This window comes from Protopterus annectens, chromosome 7.part0 (assembly GCF_019279795.1).
Source record: "Protopterus annectens isolate FY-2018-M chromosome 7.part0, PAN1.0, whole genome shotgun sequence".
Lineage (NCBI taxonomy): Eukaryota > Metazoa > Chordata > Ceratodontiformes > Protopteridae > Protopterus > Protopterus annectens.
The window spans coordinates 917,361,088-917,387,588 of record NC_056739.1 but is presented as its reverse complement, the minus strand read 5'-3'; the positions used below and the strand labels follow the sequence as shown (position 1 = coordinate 917,387,588).

Here is a 26,501-nt window from a genome sequence, read left to right as displayed (position 1 = left end):
CGAAAAGCCACTCTGTTTCGCTAGAGATGGCTTGAACCTGTCACCCTTAGGCTTTCAAATACTGGCCAAGGCTCTTGCCACCACATATTGCCTTTTTTAGGCAAGGCTCAAACGACAAACCCAACGCCGTAAATAGCACAAGTAACAAAAAACTGAGGGTAATGCTACTCAATGCCAGAAGTCTAAACCTCAAAATGCATGCACTCGAGGCACTCCTCAGTATGGAGAAAATCGATACATGTGCAGTCACAGAAACCTGGTTTAAGGCTCCAGAGAGCACCCCAGTACTACCAGGCTACAACTTATACCATACATTTCGGTCACACAACCCGGAACGAAATACAAAAGGTGGGGGGAGGGTATCCATTCATCAAGGATATGCACACCTCCAGGTTAGTGCACAGCACGATGCTTCAGAGATCATCCATGTGCAACTAACAACGGGCAAAACTGCTATTCAAATTATAGCTTGCTACAGATCACCCACCTTGTCCCAGGACCCCCACTCCGCATTCCTGGAAACACTTGGAAACATAAAGGTCCTACCAAACACCCTGATATTGGGTGATTTCAATTACCCAAACATTAACTGGGAGAACTACTCAAGTACAAACTCCCTTGCCCAACATTTCCTAGAATTTATAAACTCAAATGCCCTGGATCAATTGGTCAACACCCCCACCAGAGGTGACAACATATTGGACCTGGTCATCACCAACATGGGCGACCAGTGTTCCACACTGGAGGTCAACTCCTCACTGGTTAGATCTGACCATAAACTAATCATTCTGGATATCCACATTCCGCCACCACCCCCGTTCAAAGAAACCACCATGAAAAACTTTTCAAAAGCAAACTTCACGTTACTTAAGACCGAGGTGGGAAGATTAAAAGCCCTCATACTAAAGGATAACGCTGTCCAAGCTACAAAAGCCTTTACTAATGCACTCTATGGGCACCTAAACGAATGCATGGATCGTGCTATACCAAACAAAACCAAGACTCACTCCTCCAAGAAAAGGAAACCAGTTTGGTGGACCCCTGCCATAAACAAGCTATACAATAGAAGGAAGAAACTAGTACAGAAAAGAGTAAAATCCCAAGAAGGGAAGAAATCCCTGATCAGTATCAGCAAGAAACTACGTTCCCTCATAAAATCATCCAAGGCTAGCTTCGAAAGAAAAATTGCCATGGACTCCAAAGATAACCACAAGGCATTCTTTAGCTATGTCAAGAATCTAAGTGCAATTCTCAGATCTGCTTGGAGTTTGTGCAGAATGACACAAAATACACTGAACCGACAAATATAGCCAACATCCTGGCAGACAGGTTCAGTGCAAACATCACCCCCCTCTCACCCCTAAAAGGGTCCATAACTATACCAGAAGAATGTAGTGCCCCTGAAATCACAGACACTCAGGTTAAAACAGCCCACTCCAAAGCCAAAAACACAGCATCAATGGGACTGGACGGTATCCCAGGCTGCGTCCTACACAAGCTCAAAGATGAACTAACCCCTCACCTAAACACACTGTTTAAACTCAGCCTCTCCACAGGCTACATGCCCACAGAGTGGTGCACAGCAACGGTTATTCCACTCCACAAAGGTGGAGCCACAACGGACCACAGGAACTATCACCCTATAAGCCTGACTAGCTTGGTCTGCAAAGCTATGGAGCACATCATCATGGATCTCATTAACAGAGACATTGGGAACCTCCAAACACTGGACCCTACCCAGTTCGGCTTTGTTAAGGGCAGATCATGCCTCCTAAACCTGGTGGACTTCTTTGAGACAGTTACCAAGGCTATAGATGAGGGAAAGGTGGTCCACACAGCCTACATAGACCTCGCAAAGGCCTTTGACACCATTCCCCACTCAGGTATTATAGACAGGCTCACCAGCCTGAACACAAACCCCTATGTCACAAGATGGGTTGCCAACTGGCTTACGGACAGAACCCACATGGTAAGAGTTGCGGGAGCTAGTTCTGACTCTAAACCGGTTCCAAGTGGCGTTCCCCAGGGCTCAGTCCTAGGACTCCTCCTGTTCGGCATATACTTCTCAGAGGTACAGTCAAGCACAGGAGGACTATGGCTGACCAAGTTCGCAGACGACTGCAAACTAGGGGCTATAATTGACTCTCTGGCTGACACAGACATCCTCCAAAAGGGTCTCATTGACACAGATACCTGGTGTCAAAACCATGGCCTCAAGCTAAATGCCAAAAAGTGCATAATCATCCCTTTGGAAAAAACAAAGTACCCACAAGCTACCACATAGGTGGTAGTCCCCTAAATATGGAAGACATAATAAGGGATCTGGGGACCCAAGTAGATAGTAACCTCTCCTTTGATAATCACATTGCCAAAGTGGTTAGAAAATCCTTCTATGTGGCCCACCTAATCACAAAAGGGTTTGCATCCAGATCGAAAGAGGTCATTGGGCCCCTCTGCGCATCACTCATCAGACCCATCATAGAGTACAATGCCCCATTTGGGATGTACCTTACAAGACACCCTCAACAACTGGACAGACCACAGAATTTCCTTACCAAGAGGATCACTGGCCTTAAGCAGATGCCCTTTGCAGCTCGACTGAAGAAACTCCAGCTGTACTCGGTTGCATACCGCCTACTCAGAGGTGATCTCTGCCTGACATACAAGGCCATGTCCTACCCAGAATTGATGGACATGCACCACCTAAAGAAAACCATATCCCCTCGAGTCACACACTCCAGGGATCTAAACCTCACCACAACAATAAATAGGATGTTCTGGAGGGATAGATTCCTGTCCCAGAGACTTCCCATGCTCTGGAACAAGATTCCAATCTACATTAGGCAGAGCTCCTTGATAACCCTCTTCAAGAGAAACCTTGACAAGTGGATGGGAAACAGAAAGTTTAACCCAGGGATCACTTCAATGGCTCTGCTGGACAGAGGCACAGGGAACTAATCTAAGGGGGCGGCGAAAGCCAACACATTCTGGCTAGGCTTATAAATGCCTTCGGGCAGATAGCCTAGTACCTACCATTGAACCTATGAACCTAATCATTTCTTGTTTTTTTCACTATATCTCAGGATCTTTTTTGATGTCACACTTTTTCCAGCCTGCGATGCCCCACCTAATTTATACTTGCAATTATTTATTTAGTTTTACTCATAACTAGGAGAACATATCAAGTCATCAAAGGCCTGTTTTAGCATTGCATTGACCAAAGGCACACAAGAAATAAAGTGATTCAGAACATTTTGAAAATGCTGTGTCTCTATATAGTCATTTTTACCATGACGCTGCTTTCCATAATAACTTTTGGGCTTAGGCTGGACACTATAAAAATACTTTCTTGTCAGAACCAGAAACAAAAGATCAGACAAGGCTCCAAAGCAGGGTCAGGGGACTTCATTATTTTAGTTCTAGAGGGCATTAGAATGGAAAGTCACAAAGAACTGCCTTAAGTACAGCAAAGCTAGTTTCAACCCCCCCCCCCCACAAGACTAACATCATTAATAACATCAGACAAGGCTCTGAAGCAGGGTCAGGACACCCAATTATTTTAGCTCCACAGAGCACTAGAGTGAAAAGTCACAAAGAAGTGCCTTAAATACAGTGATGCTAGGCTCAACCCCCCCCCTTTCCAGAATGACTTCTATGGTAGTGTCAGGCAAGGCTCCAAAGCCGGGACAGGACACTTAGTTATTACAGGTCCACAGGGAAAATTTATAAAGAAGCGCCTTAAGTAAGGACCTTCCCTATATTGTAATTGATTATTTAGGTGCCTCCTGGGTTAGTATTGGGAAAATTCACTGTTGTTTGATCTCCTGCCTTAGAATGATGCAACTGCCCAATTTCACATTACTTTATTGAATACTAAGGTGTTTCAGAAATACTTTCCAAAACGGCCCCCCTTCCTACTGGAGCCCATTTGTTTATTTTTTATTCTCCTGCTGTACCCTAACCACTATCCTGTTTATCTCTCAGCTGTAAGGGACAGTAAGTTACTACTGATTTTCGTTGCTCTCTTTCCCCTGTCTGATACTTATATCTCACCAGACTCCCTATCTACTTTCTTCCATCTGGGCTGGCCTAGTTCTATTTCCTTTATCACCCTCATACTGCTGTTTGCTACACTGTCCATTTCTATCTCCTGCTGTTATGATATTCCCTGTTTTTCATATTAATACTTCCAACTTTTTGCTGTTAGTTTTTAACACTGGCACTGCTATTGCTGTTTCCTAGATTATTAAGACATTTTTACTTACCTTTTGCTAATCCTATTTTCCTGCAGGAGTCAGTTTTATCCTGTTCCAATTTACCTTGTTAAACTTGGCTTTGCTTCACACCCTACCCCCACCCCACCCCCCACTCCTGACATAATTTCCTTTAAACTGGGCCTACCCCTCTCAGTCCAAATTCCAGCCTGTCAGAAGACCCCTAACTCCTTCCACCTGCAACAACATGACCAGCTCATAAATAACAACTCACAGGATCTCATGCCTCCCGACCACAGAAATTACATCTGCCTCATTTGTTCATATAGTTACATGCAGCTAGTGTGCTTAGTTATATTCTGCTCCTTATACCGCTGACTGACTTCAAACATCATTGATGTCCTCAGTTTCCTTTTTCGTTATTACAGAGAATTAACTAATAACACAAACCTTCTTCGGTTACCTCTTTTCATTAACTCCATCTCTGGCTCCCGTCACTTCATACTAGACGCCACTTTTTGCTCTTCTCTATAACTACCAACATTTTAAATGTTTCTCCAAGCATCATGTCTGTTTCCGCTGCTACTAACATCCTGTCTAACAAACTACCACTGCATACTTTCACCTCTATACAACTCTCCTACTGCGGTTTATTCAGCACACTATGGAATACCAATATATCTCCCTGTCTTTCTAATTACTCACCTTGTCTTTACTTTAAGCACAAAATACTTCACTACTACCACTATATTCAAAAAATTAAAAACAATGCAGGTCCCCTCTAAATCAATACCCTACCTCTCAAAAATCCTACAGTGGGGTAATGTCCACCCAAATCCAGAACCTGAAAACTTGTCAGTTTATCTAAATAGCAAAGAACCACCCCTACAAAATTGTGAACTAATTAACCCACCTTCATCTACCACCTCAAACTACACCTCTTCTAGCTGTACCGTCCTATCATCAAACATCCACCGATCCATTCTAATTAACATATCAATTTCCTCACACCAGCAATCTCCCACTTGTCTTCCAAAAAAAAATAAAAAATCGGCACTATCAACCTCTGTATCCTAACTGCAAAACTACATGCCTGGATATCACAGTATAATCCTGATATACTTGCTATCACAGAAACCTGGCTTAAGCCTAGCATTAAAGATTCTGAACTACTGCCTCAGGCTTCAGAATTATCAGAGCTGATGTGGCCTCACAAGACAGCAGGTAAGGTAGCCTTAATTTATTCAAGTTCATACAATCTCTCTCCCGATTCACACAACATCCCACAATTCCAAAATGCGGAAATCACTACGAAAGCTTAACAATAAAAAAACAGCTGTTTTGTTGCAGTCTATATCCTGCCTGGAAAAAAATATAACAGCTTTAGAAAAAATCCTGTCCTGGACAGCTAATTATATATCTTATGAAAAAAAAATCACACTAGGAGATGTAAAATTGACTGGCAAAACCTTACATACACATGCAAGCAATAATGCCCTACAGGGTGTGTGTTAATGTGTAGTTAACACCTGAGGCCCAATGCCGCAGGCAGAGGGCCTCCACATCCCTGGAAGGGCGTTAATTACACATTAACACACACCCTGGAGGGCATTATTGCTCTTAGAGAATGGGATGTCTGTAAAATTATTGTGTTTTACTTTTTTTTTTTTTATTACTATATTTTTTTATATATTTTGATGCAAAATAGTTCCTCCTCCAAATGTTTCAAACTTGCTATAGTATATATTAATGGTGTTGTAGGAAGCATTTTGTATCCAAAATATAGCACTTTAAAAAATAACCAGGTATTTACTTCATTTTTTGGTCCCTTACTCCTAAATTGTTTGATTCGTTGGCAGTCATTGGAGATCGAAGTTACTAATGACATACATTTGAGTTTCAGACTTTTATTTCATTCAGAAAATTCATGCTAACACAAATCCTTTAGTTAAGCAAATTTGTAATTTTATAAGAGCAATAATTAAAATCTGTTTCTAATTTACAGCCTTTGTTCCCCCTGCATTTTAGGCTTTATCCAGATTGCTTCAGCTGAAAACTCCAGAGCTATGCAAACCTCTTTACTGCTGCTGACAGTAGTCATGTCACTCGCTGTCCGTCACACACACACCTCTGCTTCATTAAATGCATGCTAAAGAAACCCTGCTATTCTTGCAACTTTCTGAGTTTATAAGACCAATATTTAAAATCTGTCCCTATTTTCGGTCCTTTGTTCCCCCATTATTTATTTCTCTGTCCAGATTTCTTGTGCTACGAGGTTGAGAGGTATGGGAGAGGTACAGATACCTCTGATGTTGCTGCTGCCAGGTGAAAGCTCGATCACTCTCACTCTCTCTCTCTCACACTCATATACACACACACACACACACACACACACACACACACACACACACACACACACACACTGTCTCTTCTGCTTTTGTGCACACATTCACTCACACATGCAGACAGCAACATAAACACACACACACACATACACACACACACACTTTTTTCCTGTTTCATTTATTTTTTACACTCACTAAAAGGCAAAAGTGCTGATTAGTGAGTGTAACATAATAGTTTAATTGATCTCTCTCTTACTCTTATATATGTATACACTTTCACACACAGACATAAACATACACACACACATGCTTTTTTATTTTAATTTTTTTTCTTTCTTTATTTTACACTTACTAAACAGCGAAAGCAATGCTTAGTGAGCAGTTTTTTCTGTCTAAGCTCCATGGCAACTTGATATGCTGCAGTGAACTGGCGGACATGTTTTTCAGTGGACATTAATTGTATATTAATACCCTGCTGGAAAAGGTTTGTTCTGCAGTCAGGGTGCCCATTCTCTAAACTAAATTTAAAAATACCAGCAGTAAAGGTGCAGTTCTAGACTAGATACCTTTATCTGACCCTAGTAAATTTATAGCCTCTGGAACCTATCCAAACTTTCTTAGTTACCACTCTCCAGCTTATAACCATATAAATAGGACCAACTTAAAAAAAGCATGAAACCTTTCTAAATTTAATTTAGACTCCATCAGTACATTGAAAGCCTTTAATTGGTCTGTCCAAAAACCTCCTCCCTCAGTGAAGCAGTCAATACTTTTAATACTTTATTTTTAAATATTTTAAACAAGCACGCCCCAGAGTGAAAATTAACCACACACAATGGAAAACAAAGCAAAGGGCAGGTACCATGCTACAATGGAGGCCAGACAGAGTACACACAGCAGAGGACAGACACCAGGATGGAGAAGGAGGAGGAGGTGGACGGAAAAGTGGCTGCACTTAAGGAGGCTGTGAGTATGGGCTTGACTGGAATTTATTACATTATGTAGCTCAAGAAGGTGGTGTGGGCTTGAGAAGATAAGTGGGAGAGGGGGCATGTAAGGCAGCTGAACAGCAGAATATTTCAACAAAATTTCAGGAAACACTTTTTTTCAGACAGATTGATGAGGCACTAGAATGTCATACTAGAAAATGAGAATATAGGTCAACAGAGGAATCCAGAGGGTCCCATAGAAATGGAAGGTAAAGCAGAACCTAAGTGCAACAACTCTCTAAGTATAAATGGCCATATATATTTCTTTTAAATTAATCAATTCACTCGTTCAGCATATTTATTTTCTTAACTGGCAGCTGCATCTGCATTCTATTCCCACCAGCTTTAGACGTTTGGTCTTGGTCAGTGATTGTTCTGCTCATGTTTTCACAAAAAATAACTAATGGAAAAATAAGACTTTTAAAAATATTTACTTGCCATCACATCTGTTGTTCTCGCCCTTTCTGCTATAAGGCTTTGAAGGTTGTAACAACATTGACTGATGTGTTCTTGAAGGCAGAAGGTCATATACATTTATACTTTATTATGAATATAATATTAGATTTCTGCCAAGCTTTCTCAAGAACATACCCATTTCCCCTTTTCAGTACTGTACTTTGTTAGCATAATCCTATGTCATTTGGTGTTTTTTTATCTGTGCTTCTTTAGCTAGTAACTTGTCAACAAGGGACATGACCACAAAAGCAAACTCACAGAATTCTATGATTTTTTTTTCCTCTCTTTTTTGTTCCCATATGTTTCTGTTCTCTCTCATTTGCTTTTTAAGCCAAGTATTTTTGCCACATCGTACTACTACTAAGCATGATGACGTGGAATGCCAGAAGGTGAGCAAGTACGCTCCAGCATACAAGCAAAAACATTCTGTTTTCATCTTTATTTTAAATTACTAAATACGTTGTATTTTATATTTGTCGCTGCATTCCACAAGTTAAGAACAACAATCTATGTCGGTGGCCAATTTCCAGGCAGATTTCAAAGATACATTGGACCTGAATATTATCTTTACCACAGCAAAACCCAGCTTCGTTTTTCCTTGTTTTTACTGCAGAATGTCCAGATTTTTGCCCTATATTTTTGTCTGTTCCTTATAAAAAGGATTGAAGTTGCTAAATAATGACAGACATTTAAGTTTTAGACTTTATATCCTTTAGAAAAATGCATATGAACACAAATCCTGTTATTCTAGCAATTTTCTAAGTTCATGAGAACAATATTTATAACCTGTCCCTATTTATTTTTGGCTTTGTCCAGATTTCTTGATGTAAGAGGTTGTGTGTGTGTGTGTGTGTGTGTGTGTGTGTGTGTGTGTGTGTGTGTGTGTGTGTGTGTGTGTGTGTGTGAAATGCCCTAGCTAGGGTTAGCAAGTGGTTAGTAATTTGCTTAGGCTGAAATGTCAAATCCTGTACCTTAGCTACAGAACACAAGAGCCTGAATTCTCTTCCCCAACTATCAAGCTGCATTTTTCAGGGAATTTAGTTTCAGATACATTTTCAAAGAATTGTAAGCTTCAAGGGAAGCCATTTTTACTGCTGCTCATGCTGTCTGTTTACAATGTGCAACTGTTTTGTTTAGCAAATGGTATCACTATTGTGGTTTAAAATGTAAAGCAGTGTTAGTAGTGCAACAGGTAGCATGTTTGCATCTTGATGCAGAAGGCTGTGGGTTCTACTCTCACAGCATGTAGATGGATTGCTGATACTGTGTTTTATTTTAAGTGGGTGGGGTGCTGCAGTCCTGGATATTCCCTCTTTGGATGAGATGCCTAGTAACTATGAACCTGTTTTCAGTTTGCCATCCATTCCCTAGTGCAATATTACCAGCTTACCATGTAACGTAGGCAATTTATTCTTCAATGGCAGCAGACACTGAATTGGTAGATAAAACACTGAAATATAAAGTTGTTTGTTAGCAGCAACCTTTTTATTAGTTACAGATCTCTTTAATGTGGAATTATTCAGATGACTTTTACTTCTGCAGAGACTGTGCATGTTGACTGATACCGTTGACTGTAATGACACAAGTTTGAGTGGCCTTTATGGTTGAAATGTTCTGAACTGGGCAGTTTTACCATTGGTTCATATGTTTTGTTTCATTGTTTACTGGAAAAAATGTTCAAAACTAAATTTAAAACACACTCTAACAAGTAGTACTGTATTATACAAGGGAGATAATTTAATTATTATATATTATAATTAATACAATCAGGAAAGTGAGTCAAAGAATTTTTGTAACTCATACATTTTCTATAGCAAAATTTGTCCCAAAGAGAATTTTATCTGCATTTCTTTATTTGTAGTTTAGTTTGTAGACTGCGGTTTCATTATTTGAAACTGGCCTTGCTATACTCCATTTACTTGTAAATTCCTTCTCACTTGGATTATTATAATGGGTAATGGTGATCTGATTTTTTTCTACTAGGAAAGATAATATTTTAAAAGCTTTCTTAAAATGACAAGCAGAGTATAAGCAGAAACATAGTAATGATCCAGCTTCATATAGATACATTTCAGTTTTAACTGTAATTATAACGTGTTTATAACTATATTAGTTATGTGAATGTCAAAGGTGTTGCCAAACTTGACAGATGTAGAGCAATGTGATTTTGTGAATGTTTGGCAAACATTTGACAAAATTAACAGAATGGTGATGATGCAGAATTTAAAAAAAAATGCTCCTGGTGTTGTTGGGTCTTTATGTAGAGAAAGTATTTGATAAAATCGGCTGGGATTTTGCCTTATATTATTTTCACCCTGTCCGTCACAAAATGAAATCAGTTGAAAATACCAGGCATTAGCTTTGCAATTACAAATGCTAGAAGATACACTGATTCAAAACCTGCTGTGTTATTAATTATACATAAATTAGAATAGTATTTAAAACTTTCCCTGATTTGGAGTGTTTGTCCAGAATTCTTAAGCAAGAAGTTTAGAGGCATGACTGCACTTGCATCCATCTTAGAAAATAGTAATCCAGGTCTGCATCATTTTTGTTAGGGTTAAAACATTCTATTTTGATAAGAGGAGTGAGAATATTTCTGATATTTCTGTTCTGAAGAAACATAGCTATTAAAAATTATATTTACTTAAAACATTAGAGTAGCTTTGGGTAGGCTGAGGTGACTTGTAATTGTTTTTTTAATTAATTTTATCATTTTGACAGTATTTAAGTTTATACAGTTTTTTATTTTTTTAGATATGTGTTATGGATGTATGACATACGATGGGGAGTATACCTTTAAACAAAAAGCAGATATATGGAGTCAGGATGGAGTGGTGGATTGTTTAAACTATTTAAACAGTATATGCAGTTGAGATGATCTGATGAAATTCCAAGTTATATGGGATGAAAGCGTTTATTAATTTTATTGTTTTCATTGCTTGATTCATGGTGATTTATTAAAAGTTTTGTAGCCTCTCTCTACTGTCCTGATTTCATTTTGGAGTTTGTCGTTGGGATCTTTTGTGCTTGTGTTTATTTACACTAGTCATTTGGCCAGGGTTTGATGCTTCCAGTTTTTAAGGTGCACCATGCACTAGATGTGAGTCTATTTTCTGGAAAAAAGTGTTACGATTACTCCCCACTAGCTAGTGTAATGTGAATTACAAACAGCCAATTAGGTTAGACTGCTTCAGGAGTCAGACCCTTGCAGTAGTAATACAGACCAGGAATAAAACAAGTGTTTGTGTTTCTCCCTACTTAATGTGGGGTTTCAGGTATGTCTTCTGTGACATGTGGCACAGCTGTGCGTAGGGTTAGTTTCTGTTGGTGGTGCTTTTGGATTTGAACAGTAGTACAGAATGGCAAGGACAGCAAATACTGCCCAGTCCTGTGCACTTGTTGTGGTACTACAAAGGTTGCAGAGAAGATAGTATCTGGAGTAAGTGTTTACTTCTCTTGCATTAAGTGAATGTACCTGTGTCTTATTTAGCCGTTGTCTGTGAATGTGTTTCATTTGTCTTGTCACAGAGTTTAGTTATAAATAAGTGATGTCATCATGTTAGTGCTGCTTGCAAATCTATGGTTGCTTACAAATCCGTGGTTGTTGAATTTACCTCTTTCTCAACTGTCTCTTATTTTGACTCCACATTTTTCTCTGTCCCTCTTAATCCCTCCTAAATCTGGCAACTTTTGAAAAAAAGGCAGTGAATTACATTTAATAAATAATGATAACAATACAATCAAGAAGCATAAACAGGTAGATAGAAGCATAACTGAGTCTTGCTGAAAAGCTAGTGCTTCATTTAAAGAAATAGCATTCAAAGTGAGTAAAAAATGTAAACGGGTCTCCCTTTGTTTTTTGTCATTCCAGGGGGGCTGTGAAATGTAACCATCAAAACATTCTTCAATAGATGTCCTGTGATCAAAAGGACAAAGACTCAGATGGGTGAATGGTACCTGCCAGATGATGATACAGCTTTGGGCACCTGCTAGGACTGCATTATGTCATAAAGTGTGTGTGTGTGTGTGTGTGTGTGTGTGTGTGTGTGTGTGTGTGTGTGTGTGTGTGTGTGTGTGTGTGTGTGAGATGGCTCTGATTTTGGATCTTATTACTCGTCAGATGAACTCTGGTATTAATTTTGGACTTCATAACTTTCGGAAAATGCTTGGTAATGCAAAACCTGTTAAAGCAGAAACTGACTTTCATACATTTAAAAAACTGAAGGAAATAACTGAAGTGGCTTTCATATGGAGTGACTTATCTGTGTGTGTGGCTCAAATAGGGGTGTATCATGAGTATGGCATGGGTGGCGCTTAACGGGTGCCAGAGCACTATTTCGCCTAGGGCGCCATTTCAGCTAAGGCTGGCCCTGCTTGGCAATACCCAGATTTGCTGTGAGTTAAGTACAATGGTGCCTCTTATACTGAGCCAACAGATATTGCCAACATACTGGCCGATACATTCAGTGCCAACTTTACCCCCCCCCCCCGTAAAGGACCAATCTTAATACCAGAAGATTGCCAGGCACCCAGCACATTGTCCAAGCCCAAGAATACAGCTTCCATGGGACCCGACAATATCCCTGACTGTGTTCCACATGAATTACAAAGTGAACTGGCACCACATCTGTGTGCCCTGTTCACTCACAGCATCACCTTAGGCTTTGTCCCTACCGAATGGCGCACTGCTACAGTCATCCCTCTCTATAAAGGCGGAGAGACTACAGACCCAGGAAATTATTGCCCCGTTAACCTGATGAGTCTGATATGTAAGGCTATGGAGCACATTGTCATGGACCTAATTAACAAGGATATAGGGAATCTCCAAACTCTAGATCCCACGCAATTTGGTTTTGTGAAAGGTAGATCATCCCTGCTCAACCTGGTTGACTTCTTTGAGACAGTCACCAGAGCTGTGGATGAGGGTAGGGCAGTTCATACAGCCTACCTCGATCTGGCCAAGGCCTTTGATACCATTCCTCACTCAGGAATTATTGATAAACTCACCAAACTAGGCATCAACCCCTATATCGTTAGGTTGGTTGCAAATTGGATCACAGATAGAACCCACAGTGTTAAAGTAGCGGACTCCAAGTCAGACTGCTGACCAGTCATGAGTCGAGTCCCACAGGGATTGGTCTTGGGTCCTCTCTTGCTTGGCATTTACTTCTCAGAAGTCCAGGCCAACACAGAGGGACTCTGGCCGACCAAGTTCACAGACGACTGCAAGCTGGGAGCCATTATTAACTCCCCAAGTGGTGCAGACATCCTACAGAAAGGCCTCACTGAGACCAATGACTGGTGTCAAAACCATGGCCTTAAGCTTAATGCCAAAAAATGCGTCATCATCCCCTTTGGAAAAAACTCAGTTCCCTCTAATTACCACATCAATGGGAGCCCATTGAATACTGAAGTTGTTATAAGAGATCTGAGGACACAGGTTGACAGCAACCTCTCCTTCGACCACCACATTGCCACTGTGGTCAGAAAGTCCTACTATATGGCACATCTCATTACCAAGGCTTTTGCATCCAGGAAGAAAGAGGTCATCATTTCTCTCTACTCTTCCCTCATTAGGCCAGTCATCGAGTACAATGCCCCATTTGGCATGTACCTCACTAGACACCTGCAACAGCTGAAGAGGCCACAAAATTACCTCATGAGGAGGATCCGAGACCTTAAACACATGTCCTACAATGACAGACTCAAAAAACTCCAGTTATTCCCTGTCTCATATCATCTACTAAGAGGAGATCTCTGCTTGACTTATAAAGCCATGTCTGACCCAGCTCCTTTAGAAATGCTACATCTAAAGAAATCCCAATCCCTCCGCACCACACACTCCAGAGACCTCATCCTCATTACCACAATCAACAGAACATGCTATGGAATAGACTTCCCATACATGTCAAACAGAGCACCTCACTGGCCCTCTTCAAGAGAAATCTTGATGAGTGGATGGGAAATAGAAAGTTCACCCCGGGGATAACTATAGTGGCTGTATGTGGTAGAGGTACTGGGAACTAATGTTGGGCAGCACAATGCCAGGGCACTTCTACGGGCTAGGCTTGTAAAGGCTCCAGGGCCATTAGCCTAGTACACATCTGTGAACCTATGAACAATATACAACAAACATATTGAAGTGATGCATTCAGTACTAAAACCGCAAAAGTAATGCTGCACATTTTAAAAGAGACATGGTTTGGATGCAAAAAAATAAAAAAATAAAAAAAATGTCTAACATCAGGATATAGGCACATAAGGTCAGGTGGATATATTTCCATAAGAATAAGATACTTAATTAAGATGATAGATAAAATACATAAGAAATAGAAATGAGGTTGAACTATAAGTTTGAAAATTGGAGTAAACAAACAGAACATACGTATTAAGCATAGTGCGAGACTAGATCAGGGAAAAAACTGAAGAGAATTTATATAAAGATTTTGAGCACAATAAGAAACCATTTTATTGATCCATAAGATGTGGTAGGAGTAAAGATATACTATATGATAACTTGTGTGTAGATTCTAAAATTTATTTTCAAACATAACTGATTATAGATATATTTACAAAATTTTATGCAAAGCAGTTTGACTTCACTAAGGGGGTGATAAATTGTCCTAGTAATATCCAGGTAATTTCAGATAATTAAATTAAATTAGACTGTATTAAAAAAAGAACTATGCAAACTGGACTCAGGCAAAACACAGGAAGAAGAAGGATTTAGTAATAACATCCTGATAACACTTTCAGTACCAAAATATGTTATTCACTAAGTCATTTACATATGGGAAGATTCCACAAGTTTGGAGACATGCTCTTGTTAAAAAAATCTTTAATTAAAGGGGAATAGGAGAACCCCAGACTCGTATACCCCTATAATTTTATGTTCTTATTGTGGAAAATAATGAAAATGTTTTTTTTTTACTAAATTATTGTTAGAACTGGAAAAGTCGGGACTTGAAACCATATATCAACATGTATGTATTTTTTTACTCCTTTATTAAATATTGGTTAAGATAGAGGCACACATACATTAACGGAAAAGAAAACAATCAGTATGCATATACTGAAAATAGATCTATAACCACCTGTAATAAGATGTTCTATAATAATAATATAACAGGTATAAATGAAACAAAATCATGTTGATATCATTTATATTGACCAGTGTTTGATGGGGTCATATACAAAACACTGGTCAATAAATTATAACAACCAGGTACTGATATACTCTTGATAAGATATGTGCTACAAATAAGTCATGGCAAGTATCATACAACAATTTGACAAGTAAAATTCTAGGTTACAGTCAAAGTGCCCAAACAGAGCTCTTTCCTAGGTGCATTTTAGTTTGTTTCTTTCAAATCCATCTTTTTCCTCTGAGTTGTTTTGCAGTCCGTATGCAAATGACTTGAAAATGGGTAAAGTGATTACATCTGTTACAGAGAGGACTTGTCTACACAAGAACTTAACTGAATTAACCATTTGGGGCACAGGTGACTAATATGCTGATAAATACATAAAAATTAAGTATATGAGATTTGTGAAACATAGATTGAAGAGTGAATATTTAATACAGCACAAAATAACTGGAACTGTACATTATGTTAAGGACCTGGGTGTATGGGTAGATCCAGCTTTGAGTTTTTCCGATCATATCAACCAACTGGTTAATGATAGTTAAAAAAACAATAGACTGCATAAAAACATGTATTAAGTTTATGAAATCAGAAATTATGAAATAATATAGCAATAACCCACGCCTGGGTGTGGGTAATGCTAGATTTATCCATGGTTGGTGTGGTTTGGTCACGAGGGTGAAGCCCGAGTGGCCAAACAAAGGCAACCGTGGGTAAATCCAGCATTACCCACACCCATAAGTGGGTTATTGCTATTATATAATGACATTATTTAAGAAAAAAAATAATTACTTTTCTTAAATAATGGCATTGTATAATGCCTCCTTGCTGCCCTTCCGCAGCTGTCTGGTATTCTGCAGCAGTTCTGATGTACTGCACATGCGTATGCTTATGCAGTACATCAGAGCTGTGGGCAAAAGCAATGGAGAAAGCAAGATCTCCATTGCTATTTACAAACTGTCTCGCTATGTTAAACCCATTTAACATAGCGAGACAGTTTTTAAAAAAGCAATGGAGAAAGCAAGATCTCTGTTGTTTTTTACAAATGTCTTGCTATGTTAAAGGAGTTTAACATAGCGAGACACCTTTAAAAAAAGCAACAGAGAATCTCCGTTGCTTTTTTTAAAGCTGTCTCGCTATGTTAAACCCATTTAACATAGCGAGACACCTTTAAAAAAAGCAATGGAGATAGGAAAATATCCGTTACTTTTTTTAAAGCTGTCTCTTTATGTTAAACTCGTTTAACATAGCGAGACAGTGTGTAAAAAGGAACGGATATCTTGCATTCTCCATTGCTGTAAAAAACAGAGTTATACTAATGGAAAAAGTCCAGGCGACCGGACCTTTTTCCATTACTATAACTCTGATTTACAACATGCACGCTGACCAATCAGCGTGCACGTTTTGGAATATTAATGGGGGGTCGTTGTATAATTGTTTGTAAGTGACATTAGACACCAACTGGAGCATGGAATAATAACATGCAAACCTTATAAGAAAACAAATATGAGTAAATTGAGAAGAGTGAAATATATCAAGGGTATACATGGATGTCAAAATTTAAGTTATGAAAGATGAAAATCCCTAAACTTGTACAGTGTCTCATACAGATACTTAAGATACCTTATTTGGGTATATATAGGGTACTTTGAGGCAACTATCTCTGGAAATGTTTGGGGATTATCAAAGAGTAGTAGAGAAACATCAGACAACCTATGCAGGAAATTATATAGGAATGAGAGATGTACTAAATGGTTCACTGAGAAAGTAGCTGATGCAGGGAATAGACTACCAAATTATATTAAACCAAGCACTAGTTTAGATATTTTTTAAGAACAATTTGGGCACTTATTATGGGAATGACTGTTTTTGTTTATTGGCAATTTAGAAGGACATTATTGACTACGCCAGAAATATTGTATATATGAAATTCTAACCTGTTCTTTTTCCATTATTTAGTAACTAGATAAATGTTTTGAAAATGGAAGTACTTATTTAAAGACTATCTTTGAAATATTGGAACAGCTCTTTGCATTCCTTTTACAGATAGAGTGTAATTGGAGCTTATGTGTATTAGGAGATGACTTTATAGCATATTATCACCCTCTACTCTTTTTAGAATAGAAACAGTGAATGTAAATGTTACAGTTTTCCTTTTTTCTGACACTCTAAAAAATCTAAATATATTGAACACACAACAAATGTACATGCACATGTACCATCTCCAGTATCACATTTAGTGATTTTAAATAGCAAATACAGTTGTCAAATGTAGACAACAATAACAATAAACAGTAAATTCCTTTTTACTCAGCAGTAAGCTGAGTATATTTGGTTTCTATAGCTTGTAAAATACAAAGCAGAAGCAGAGATTCTTAGTCAGATGGAAAGTGGCAGAATAAACTGGCAGACAGACAACTAAGCAAATATGAAGCACATAGTCATTTATTTAGAAAATAATTTGTTGGATTGGGGAAAAGTTGAAATTAGAAGGCTAGAGAATGATAACTGGAGAGAAGCCAGAATGTATAGATCTGGAATTATAGCCATGCAACCATAATGATGGCCAATAGAGAGAAAGACAGGCAAAGAGAAGCATGTAACACATATGTGATACTGCATTAGTTGACACAACAATGTACCATGGACAAGCAGGTGAATGAGAATTGCTGCAGGTGGATGGATGGATAGACAGAAGGATGTATAGAAGTATACATTACCTTACAGGCTGGCTGGGGTAGTGAGCCCTGTTGTACTGGCCAAGCATTACTTGAGACTGATCCTGTAGGTTCTCCACCTGCTCTGGGTCCTTTAAACCACGAGTCTCTGAATAAAATATAAGAGAAAAAAGCCTGAAATCAGTTGTATCCTTCAGCCTGCTATCATGCCAATAATCTCTGCACATCTAAAAAAAAGCAACAGATTAAATAATTAAATGAGTATGTTTCCATTTGAATTTCCATAGAACATTAACTCTATTTATTTTTTTATTTTAACAGTAAAGGCTGCTAAAGATTTAGTAAATTAATGAATAGAATCTTTAATTTATATTGCATTTAGGTTCATAGGTTCATAGGTTTATACTAGGCTATCTGCCCTAAGGCATTTATAAACCTAGCCCAAAGTTTTGTGGCTTACGCCACCCCTTATATGAAAAAATACTGTGCCCATTAGTTTGTTGTGCCTCTGTCCAGCAGTGACACAGGGATGATTCCCGGGGTAAACCTACGATCTCCCATCCACAGGTCAAGATTTCTCTTGAACAGAGCCAGGGAGGTGCTCTGCCTTACATGGACCGGGATTTTATTCCACAGCATAGGGAGTCTCTGAGTGATAAATCTATCCCTCCAGCACGTCCTATTTATATCCGTGCTAAGGTTTAAGTCGCTTGCTCTAGTGGTTTTGGTGGATTTGGATTTTTTGAGGTGGAGTATGTCCATTAATTCCGGGTTGGACATGGCCTTGTATGTCAGGCACATGTCACCTCTGAGCAGATGGTATGCGACTGAATAGAGCTGGAGTTTCTTCAATCTGGCAGCATATGACAGATTTTGGAGTCCCTTTATCCTTTTGGTGAGGAACTTTTGGGGTCTCTCCAATTGCTGCAGATGTCGGGTGAGATACATCCCGAATGGGGCATTGTACTCGATCATTGGTCTGATAAGTGAAGAGTACAGAGGAACAATGACCTCACTAGATCTGGATGTGAATCCCTTCATGATCAGGTGGGCAATGTAGAAGGTCTTTCTAACCGCTTTAGCAACATGAGTGTCAAAAGAAAGGCCACTGTCAACCTGGGTCCCCAGGTCCCTGATAACCTCTTCTGTGCTTAGTGGATTGCCACCTATATGGTAGCTTGGGGTTACCTTGTTTTTCCCGAAGGGTATGGCTATACATTTTTTGGCGTTTAACTTCAGGCCATGGCTCTGGCACCAGCTATCTGTTTCCGTGAGTCCCTTCTGAAAGATATCCGTGTCCGATGCACTTTCCACTATGGCGCCCAGTTTGCAGTCGTCTGCAAACTTTGTCAGCCAAAGTCCTCCCATGTTGGCCTGTACTTCTGACAAGTAGATGCCAAACAATTGGGGGCCAAGGACCGAGCCCTGTGGGACACCACTTGTGACCGGCTTGGAGTCTGACATAGCGCCAGCAACTCTAACCCTGTGGGTTCTGTCCTTAAGCCAGTTTGCAACCCATCTTGTGACATATGGGTTTACATTTAAGCTGGTAGGTTTTTCTACAATACCCGAGTGGGGTATTGTGTCGAAAGCCTTTGCAAGGTCAAGGTAGACTGTATGGACTGCCTTTCCCTCATCAATGGCCTTGGTGACTGTTTCGAAGAAGTCGACCAAGTTCAAAAGGCATGATCTGCCCTTGACGAAGCCAAACTGGATGGGTCCAATGTCTGCAAGTCCCCTATATCTTTGTTTATGAGCTCCATTATGATCCTCTCCATAGCTTTGCAGACTAGACTTGTTAAGCTTATGGGGCGGTAATTACCAGGGTCCGTAGAGGCACCGCCTTTGTGGAGTGGGACCACAGTTGCCGTACGCCACTCCTTGGGCACGTATCCTGTGGTAAGGCTGAGATTAAACAGCTGCCTTATGTGCGGGTTTAATTCCTCATTTAGCTCGTGTAGCACACAGCCAGGGACACCATCTGGTCCCATTGATGCTGTGTTTTTAGCTTTATAGAGAGCAGCTTTCACCTGTGCATTTGAGATGTCTGGGAGGCTACACTCCGCTGGGATAGTTATCTCTCCTTTAGGGGAGAGGGTGAAGTTTGCACTGAACCTGTCTGCCAGTATGTTGGCAATGTCTGTGGGTTCAGTGATTTTTGTATCATTTTGGACTAATTCTGAGCATATCTGGGAGTTTCCACCCATGTTCCTAACATAGCTGAAAAAGGCCTTATGATTGTCCTTTGAATCCATGGCAATTTTTCTCTCAAAATTGGCCTTAGTTGATTTTATGAGTGCTTGTATTTTTTACTAATAATGATCAGGGTGACTTCCCTTTTATGGATTTTGTTCTATCATGTAATAGCTTTCTCCTCTTATTGTAAAGTTTGTTAATGGCTGGGGTCCACCAGACTGGACGTTTGCCCTTTGTGGAAAGAGTCTTGGTTTTATTTGGGATTGCCTGATCCATGCAGTCCTGGAGGTGTTCATAGAAGGCATTTGTAAGGGCTTCCACAGCTTGGGTTGTGGTTTCCAGTGGCTCAGGGGCCTTGAAGGATACCACACCAGTCTTGAGTAGTGTGAAGTTTGCTTTAGAGAAGTTCTTCACTGTGGTCTTTTTTGTTTGGGGTGGGGGCGGGATGTGGATTTCCAGTGAGATTACTTTATGATCAGATCTCACCAATGAGGGCTATACTTCCGGTGTGGAGCATTTTGTCCCCATGTTTGTGATAATGAGATCTAGTATATTTTCTCCTCTCGTGGGAACAGTGACTAGCTGTTCCATGGCATTTGAATTTATGAACTCCAGGAACTGTTGGGCTAGAAAGTTAGGGCTTGAGTAATGTTCCCAGTCTATATTCGGGTAGTTGAAGTCACCCAATATGATGGTGTTTGGAGATACATTTATACCCTCCAGTGTCTTCAGGAAGGCTGTGTGGGTTCCTGAGTTTGAGAGGGTGGCCTGTAGCATGTTACAATTTGTAGAGCAGTTTTGCCTATGGTTAGTTGCACCTGGATGGTTTCCGAAGCTTTGTGCGTTGCCACCAACCTGGAGGTGTGGGTATCCTTTAGAAGTATATCAAAAGCAAACAATGGCATTTTAACATCTAATAAACCCTCAGATTCATAGTGTTTAATATTAGAATTGTGGGTAATACAATTAAAGGTTCTATTCTAAAATTGAAAGTACGGGGGACAAAATGCATCTTTTTTTTGTTCCTTTTGTTACTATTATTTGTTTCTGCATGTGGGGACCAATTTTGATATACATTTTTTAGAACTGAGCTATAAGATTTTTATTTTACTGATATAAACTGATAGAAAAAAATAAAATTTCTATAACTTTAAGTAATACCAGTCTAAAGAATCAAAAGCTTTTTCAGTACAATGCCTCGTTAGTACTAATTTAATCCCACTGAGCCTATATAATGTAAATATTGTTAATGTTTTTTTAATATTGTCTCGTGTTTGTCTTTTTATTAAGAAACTTGTTCGATCTTTACAAATTAAAAGACAATTCAGGTTTTAGTTCTAGCTGTAGTTATTGATATTAATATTTTGTGATCAATATTTAATGCTTACGTACATGTATACGAATGGTGGACAAAATATCAAAGTAAAAAAAACAGACTCCAAAAGAGATGCCAAGTTGTAAGTTTAAAATATTCAATATTAAGAGCAATTTTAACTACCACTGAAAGCTTACTTCATAAAAGTGCTATTGTTCTATTATAGAAGATTCTAGTGATTGACTTTGTTCTAGACAAGTCAAAAATCTGCTATGACTATGAATAGAAGAAACTATAAAGCCTAGTAATTCACACAGGAATAATGGTCTTTAAGTTCAAATCAAATTATCTCTAAGCATCTTATAAGTTTACATACCCAGTCTTTCTGAATGCAAGAGAAATGGTAGACTTTGTATTTTCTTAGTAAATCTTTTTTGTTTTAGAGCTAGTAGGATTCTAGTATTGTACAACATAATCCATCTTTGATCTTACTAAGACATTAAGTAAATACACAAGAACATCACTGTACATGGACAGGACCTATCTATTTATGCAGTTAATTTGTTTTAAACTGCTTTGATAAATACCATGTATATGATGTACACGTGATACATTGTCTGATACTTTCACTCCAATATCTTTACAGGAAGTAAAATTCTCAATTGTAATATTCAATATTTGTTCCAAAATGCACATGTTTGGTTTGACATTTATATTAATTTTATCACCTTGAGTTCAATGATTTAAATGATGTAGACTAGCCCATGCATAACTTGTATCAAATCCATTAATTATTTTATCCATTTTAATATAATGAAGTGACCAATAAACAATTACCCCTCTTGGAAATTAATATTTGAAATTAATAAATTGAATTAATATGGCTCAGTGATTGAACCCTGTGGAACCCCTCCACCTAGGTGATACCAATTTGAATAATGATCATTAAGGCTCAGTGATTGAACCCTGTGGAACTCCTCCACCTAGGTGATACCAATTTGAATAATGATCATTAAGGCTCAGTGATTGAACCCTGTGGAACTCCTCCACCTAGGTGATACCAGTTTAAATAATGATCATTAATCTCTGTTGCACAAAACCTGTCAACCATCAAGGTTTAAATCCATTTCAGTTAGGTACTCTCTTCATCAAGTCTTCTAATTTAATTTAATAACAAAATGGGTTTGTAACTGCTACAATCAATAGCAAAATGCACTGGATGCTGCGAGGCACCCTTCTCTGCTGCACCAGACTCGGACATCTGAACCCGACTCCCTCTCAATCAGCCAAGGGTGATGGAGGCCATCACCTTTGGAATGGCTTGCGTCTATCTCTCAGGACTTCCGATAAAATAACGCTAGAGCCAGAGTCCAAGGAACTTCCCAAACATGATATAAAGTATAAAAAAGGATATTTATTTAGTGTTCTTGTCCTCACACAAGCAGGACTTTATCAGATTCATCCTTTTTTATACTTTATATTTTGCTTGGAAAGTTGCTTGGACTCTGGCTCTAGTGTTATTTTATTTGAATGCTTGGTTTTACTATAATACTGCACTTGTGTTTTTATCTCTCAGGACTTACCGACCCATGTTCAACTGCTGTTCACATGGAACCCTTAACTTTGACCTTCAAAACTCTTGTTTGAATATTTGCTACCATCATCAAGATCCGCATCTGTGGCTGTTCAACCCAGGCCGTCACCCTGGGATTCAGTGCCACTCTGGCAGCCCTCCTACTCATCAAGGCATAACCCTCTCAGCTGCTGGCCATGGCTGTGTATGGGTCTAACACTCTAGCACCATCCATTTTCAGGGCTAGCTGATTCAGCAGGTGAGTTGTTACAAACTCCTTGGTGGATTCCATCTTCCATGGCAACCATCCTGCTAATTATTTAGTGTATCAATAAAATATAAAAGTATTCTGCTTCAACAAAAGTGGAGGAACCTAAGTTGTCACAAGGTTTTTTTAAAATTCATATAAAATATTAAAAATCATACTGTGGAATAACTTATATAATTCAGGAAGTAGTCCATCTAGACCCAGGGCTTTTTTTTGTCTTTCAGCATTTTAATTTGTTCTTCAATTTCTGACAAGTTAGTGTTTGTAGTGAATTCCTTGAGTTGTTCATTTGTTAATTATTTATTAATATGATTATAAGGGAAAAAATCATAGGTTTTAATAATTTGTATCATCTCATCTGCAGTTGTATTTTTTTTCTGACAAATAACCTTCTGGACAGTCATTGTTAATCTTCTTGGAGTTAGCAAATACTTTTTGTTTTTTTGTTTCTAAAGCTATTACTAATTTACTTTCTAGAATTTGTGATAATTTTTATTCATTGTATATACCATTATAAATAGATTCCCCTTTTTCACTTTGAGTTTATCACAGTTTAAATGTTTTGCATTTCTTCCTTTTTTGAAATGTATAATGTTGTTTTTCAAGAAGTTCTCGTATATCTCTCTGTATTTATATATTTATATATATCTATATTTATATTGCACACACACACATGCAGTGTATACTTTTGTTTTTCAATAAGTCTTTCTCTCTCTGATATCTAAAATATACACAGATACATGCACACACACACACACACACACACACACACACACACACACACACACACACACACACACATTCACATACATGCATACATATATATATATGTGTGTGTGTGTGTGTGTGTGTGTGTGTGTGTGTGTGTGTGTGTGTGTGTGTGTGTGTGTGTGTGTGTGTGTGCACGCATGTCTAAATGCTTGTTTAACTATACTCAGGGCATACTAGGCCTCTCACACCACTGCTTATAAAACACTCACAATCTCACATCCCCAAACCCCAAACAAAGCATCCTCAAACTCAAAATTTCATCTTTTCTTCAGCCACACTCCATCATCATGATCTTCTCCAACCTAATATGCTCCTGCCTTTAAAAAACACCTACTGTACTCAAATGGACCGTGATTTACCCTCCCATCAATCCACCAAAAAATGATTAGTTATTATTCTGTAGAGTCTCACACGCATAACGGGACCACCCTAAAAATTTCCTCAGATTCTGCATAACACCTTCCTCTCCAATTCAAAATTTCCTCCTTCATAGCTCGATTGAGCCCAAACCAAGATCCATCCCAATTTACCCAACAGTCCATTGAAAATAGTCGTGCTTAAGGCAGTATATTTGGTAAACATATGCAAATAGAAGCCTTTCTAACCCCAAACAACCCTGATATTTTAGCCATCATAGAATCTTAGATAAAGACAGACACTCCCAACTTTAACTTTCACTTTCCGTTACTAGTGCTATCTTTTTAGTGCCAGATCAGATGAAAGAACAGAAGGTGGCACACCCCTTCTAGTTAAAAATGCTATAGCACTTTATGCATATCATCACAATCCCACAAACAACAACATTGAACCAATCTGGATTAGCATCAACAAACAGTATTTCCATAACCCTATTCACTACATACCTTCCTTCATCTGCTAACCCCACTAAATTTAATACCCTACTCACAAAAATATTAGATACCTACATCCCTTGCAAGCAACTAATAATCCTCGCTGACTTTAACTTCAGCCTTCTCCACTGAAAAAATTCTCGGACTCACAGGATATACTTTCCAGTCTTGGCTTAGCTCAACTCATCAAAAACTTCATACTACCAAACCCGCAGAACTAATAACCTCTCCCTCTTTGACCTGTTAATCATTAATGACCCAGTGCACAATGAAGACATTTCCAGTCTGCTCGACAGTATCAGTGACCACTGCCCTGTTACTTTCTCCATGAGCACTTCACCTGCCAAAGCCCCACCCAAACCTGTTACTGTCCATCCTCAGACGCAATAAACCACCCAAAACCTACTTACCACTTGTCTTTTTACCGCATTTCTACTTAACCAACTCTCATGCCTCTCTTAAGACAACGTCCTAGCCATGGAAAAGCCCATCATTATCACTGACACCATTCTTCTCAGACTACAAAACACACACTTCCCCTAATCGCAAGACTCTAAAGATGCTCACCTAGAGAATGACTTTACAAAATCAGAGATACATTTGGACCACCTGGAAGCGTTCCTCAACACTATAGAAAGCTACAATATATGATAATGCTAATCTCCTCACGTCCACACAACAGAAATGTTTTTATAACCAGAAACAATTTTGGAACCTGGATAATAAAATCATCAGTAGAACCTTCCCAGAGGATCCATTACATGGCACCAGGGATGTTGGGAGGCATACGCACTGTACTGATTTCAGTACAACGTCTTTAGAAGAGGGAGTAGCTTTTTTAATTAAAAAATTTCAAAACAGAGTTGGCTCCTTTAAGTTACATTTCATGGCTACATACCAGCCAGTCGGAATTGAGCTTAACATCATCATGTTATATCCGGCATCGAGCGGGAAATGTGCATAGCTTAAACTGGCTGCCTGCAAGCGGGAAATGTTAGCTTGAATGTATTGGATTATGTGAAAGGCAATCGTAAATGGATTATCGGGAAATATTATCTTGAATGTATTGGATTATGTGAAAGGCAATCGGGAATGGATTATCATTGTGGGAAATGAACCGGCTGGCTTTGAGCAGGAGATGTTAGCTTGATGTATTGGATTATGTGAAGGGCAAGGCAATCGGAATGGATTATCATTGTGGTGATCACAAAGGCAATCAGGGTGTGTGTGTAAATGCCCCCCACATAATACACCTGTTGGCTATAGGTGTTCAGGCTCAAACCCTGTACCTTTGCTTCAGGGTAAGAAGAGCCTAAAGTCCCTAACCACCACCATTTCTGAACTTTGTTCAGATTTGTTTTTCTAACAGTTGTGAGCTATGGTAAGAAGTGAGAACTGAAGTTGTATTTCCCCCATTATTGTTTTTGTTGTTTGTCCAGGTTTTTTGTGCTAAGGTGTGAAGTGAGAACTGAATTTGTATTCCCTCATTATTGGCTTTGTTTGTCCAGGTTTTTGTGCTAAGAGGTTGAGAGCTATCTAAATGATAGGCATTAAGTTTCAGTCTTCCTATTTTTCAAACTGCTGATTTAGCATAGTGGTATGTTGCACTGACTGTAGTGCATATGGTTCTGGGTTCAAGACATGCATGGTGGTAACACAGCATTTTATTCTAACAACTTTCCAAAATTATACAAGCA

At 38.9% G+C, this 26,501-nt stretch overlaps 1 protein-coding gene across 1 annotated transcript in view; it reads right to left on the bottom strand.

Annotated features, from left to right (window-relative positions):
- The window catches only part of NR2E3 (nuclear receptor subfamily 2 group E member 3), a 109,757-nt gene that overhangs the window by 6,504 nt on the left and 76,752 nt on the right, over positions 1 to 26,501 (bottom strand). The window contains exon 7 of the mRNA XM_044076354.1: positions 17,873 to 17,978. Coding sequence (XP_043932289.1) covers positions 17,873 to 17,978 — 106 coding nt within the window. The remainder of the gene's footprint in view (positions 1 to 17,872; positions 17,979 to 26,501) is intronic.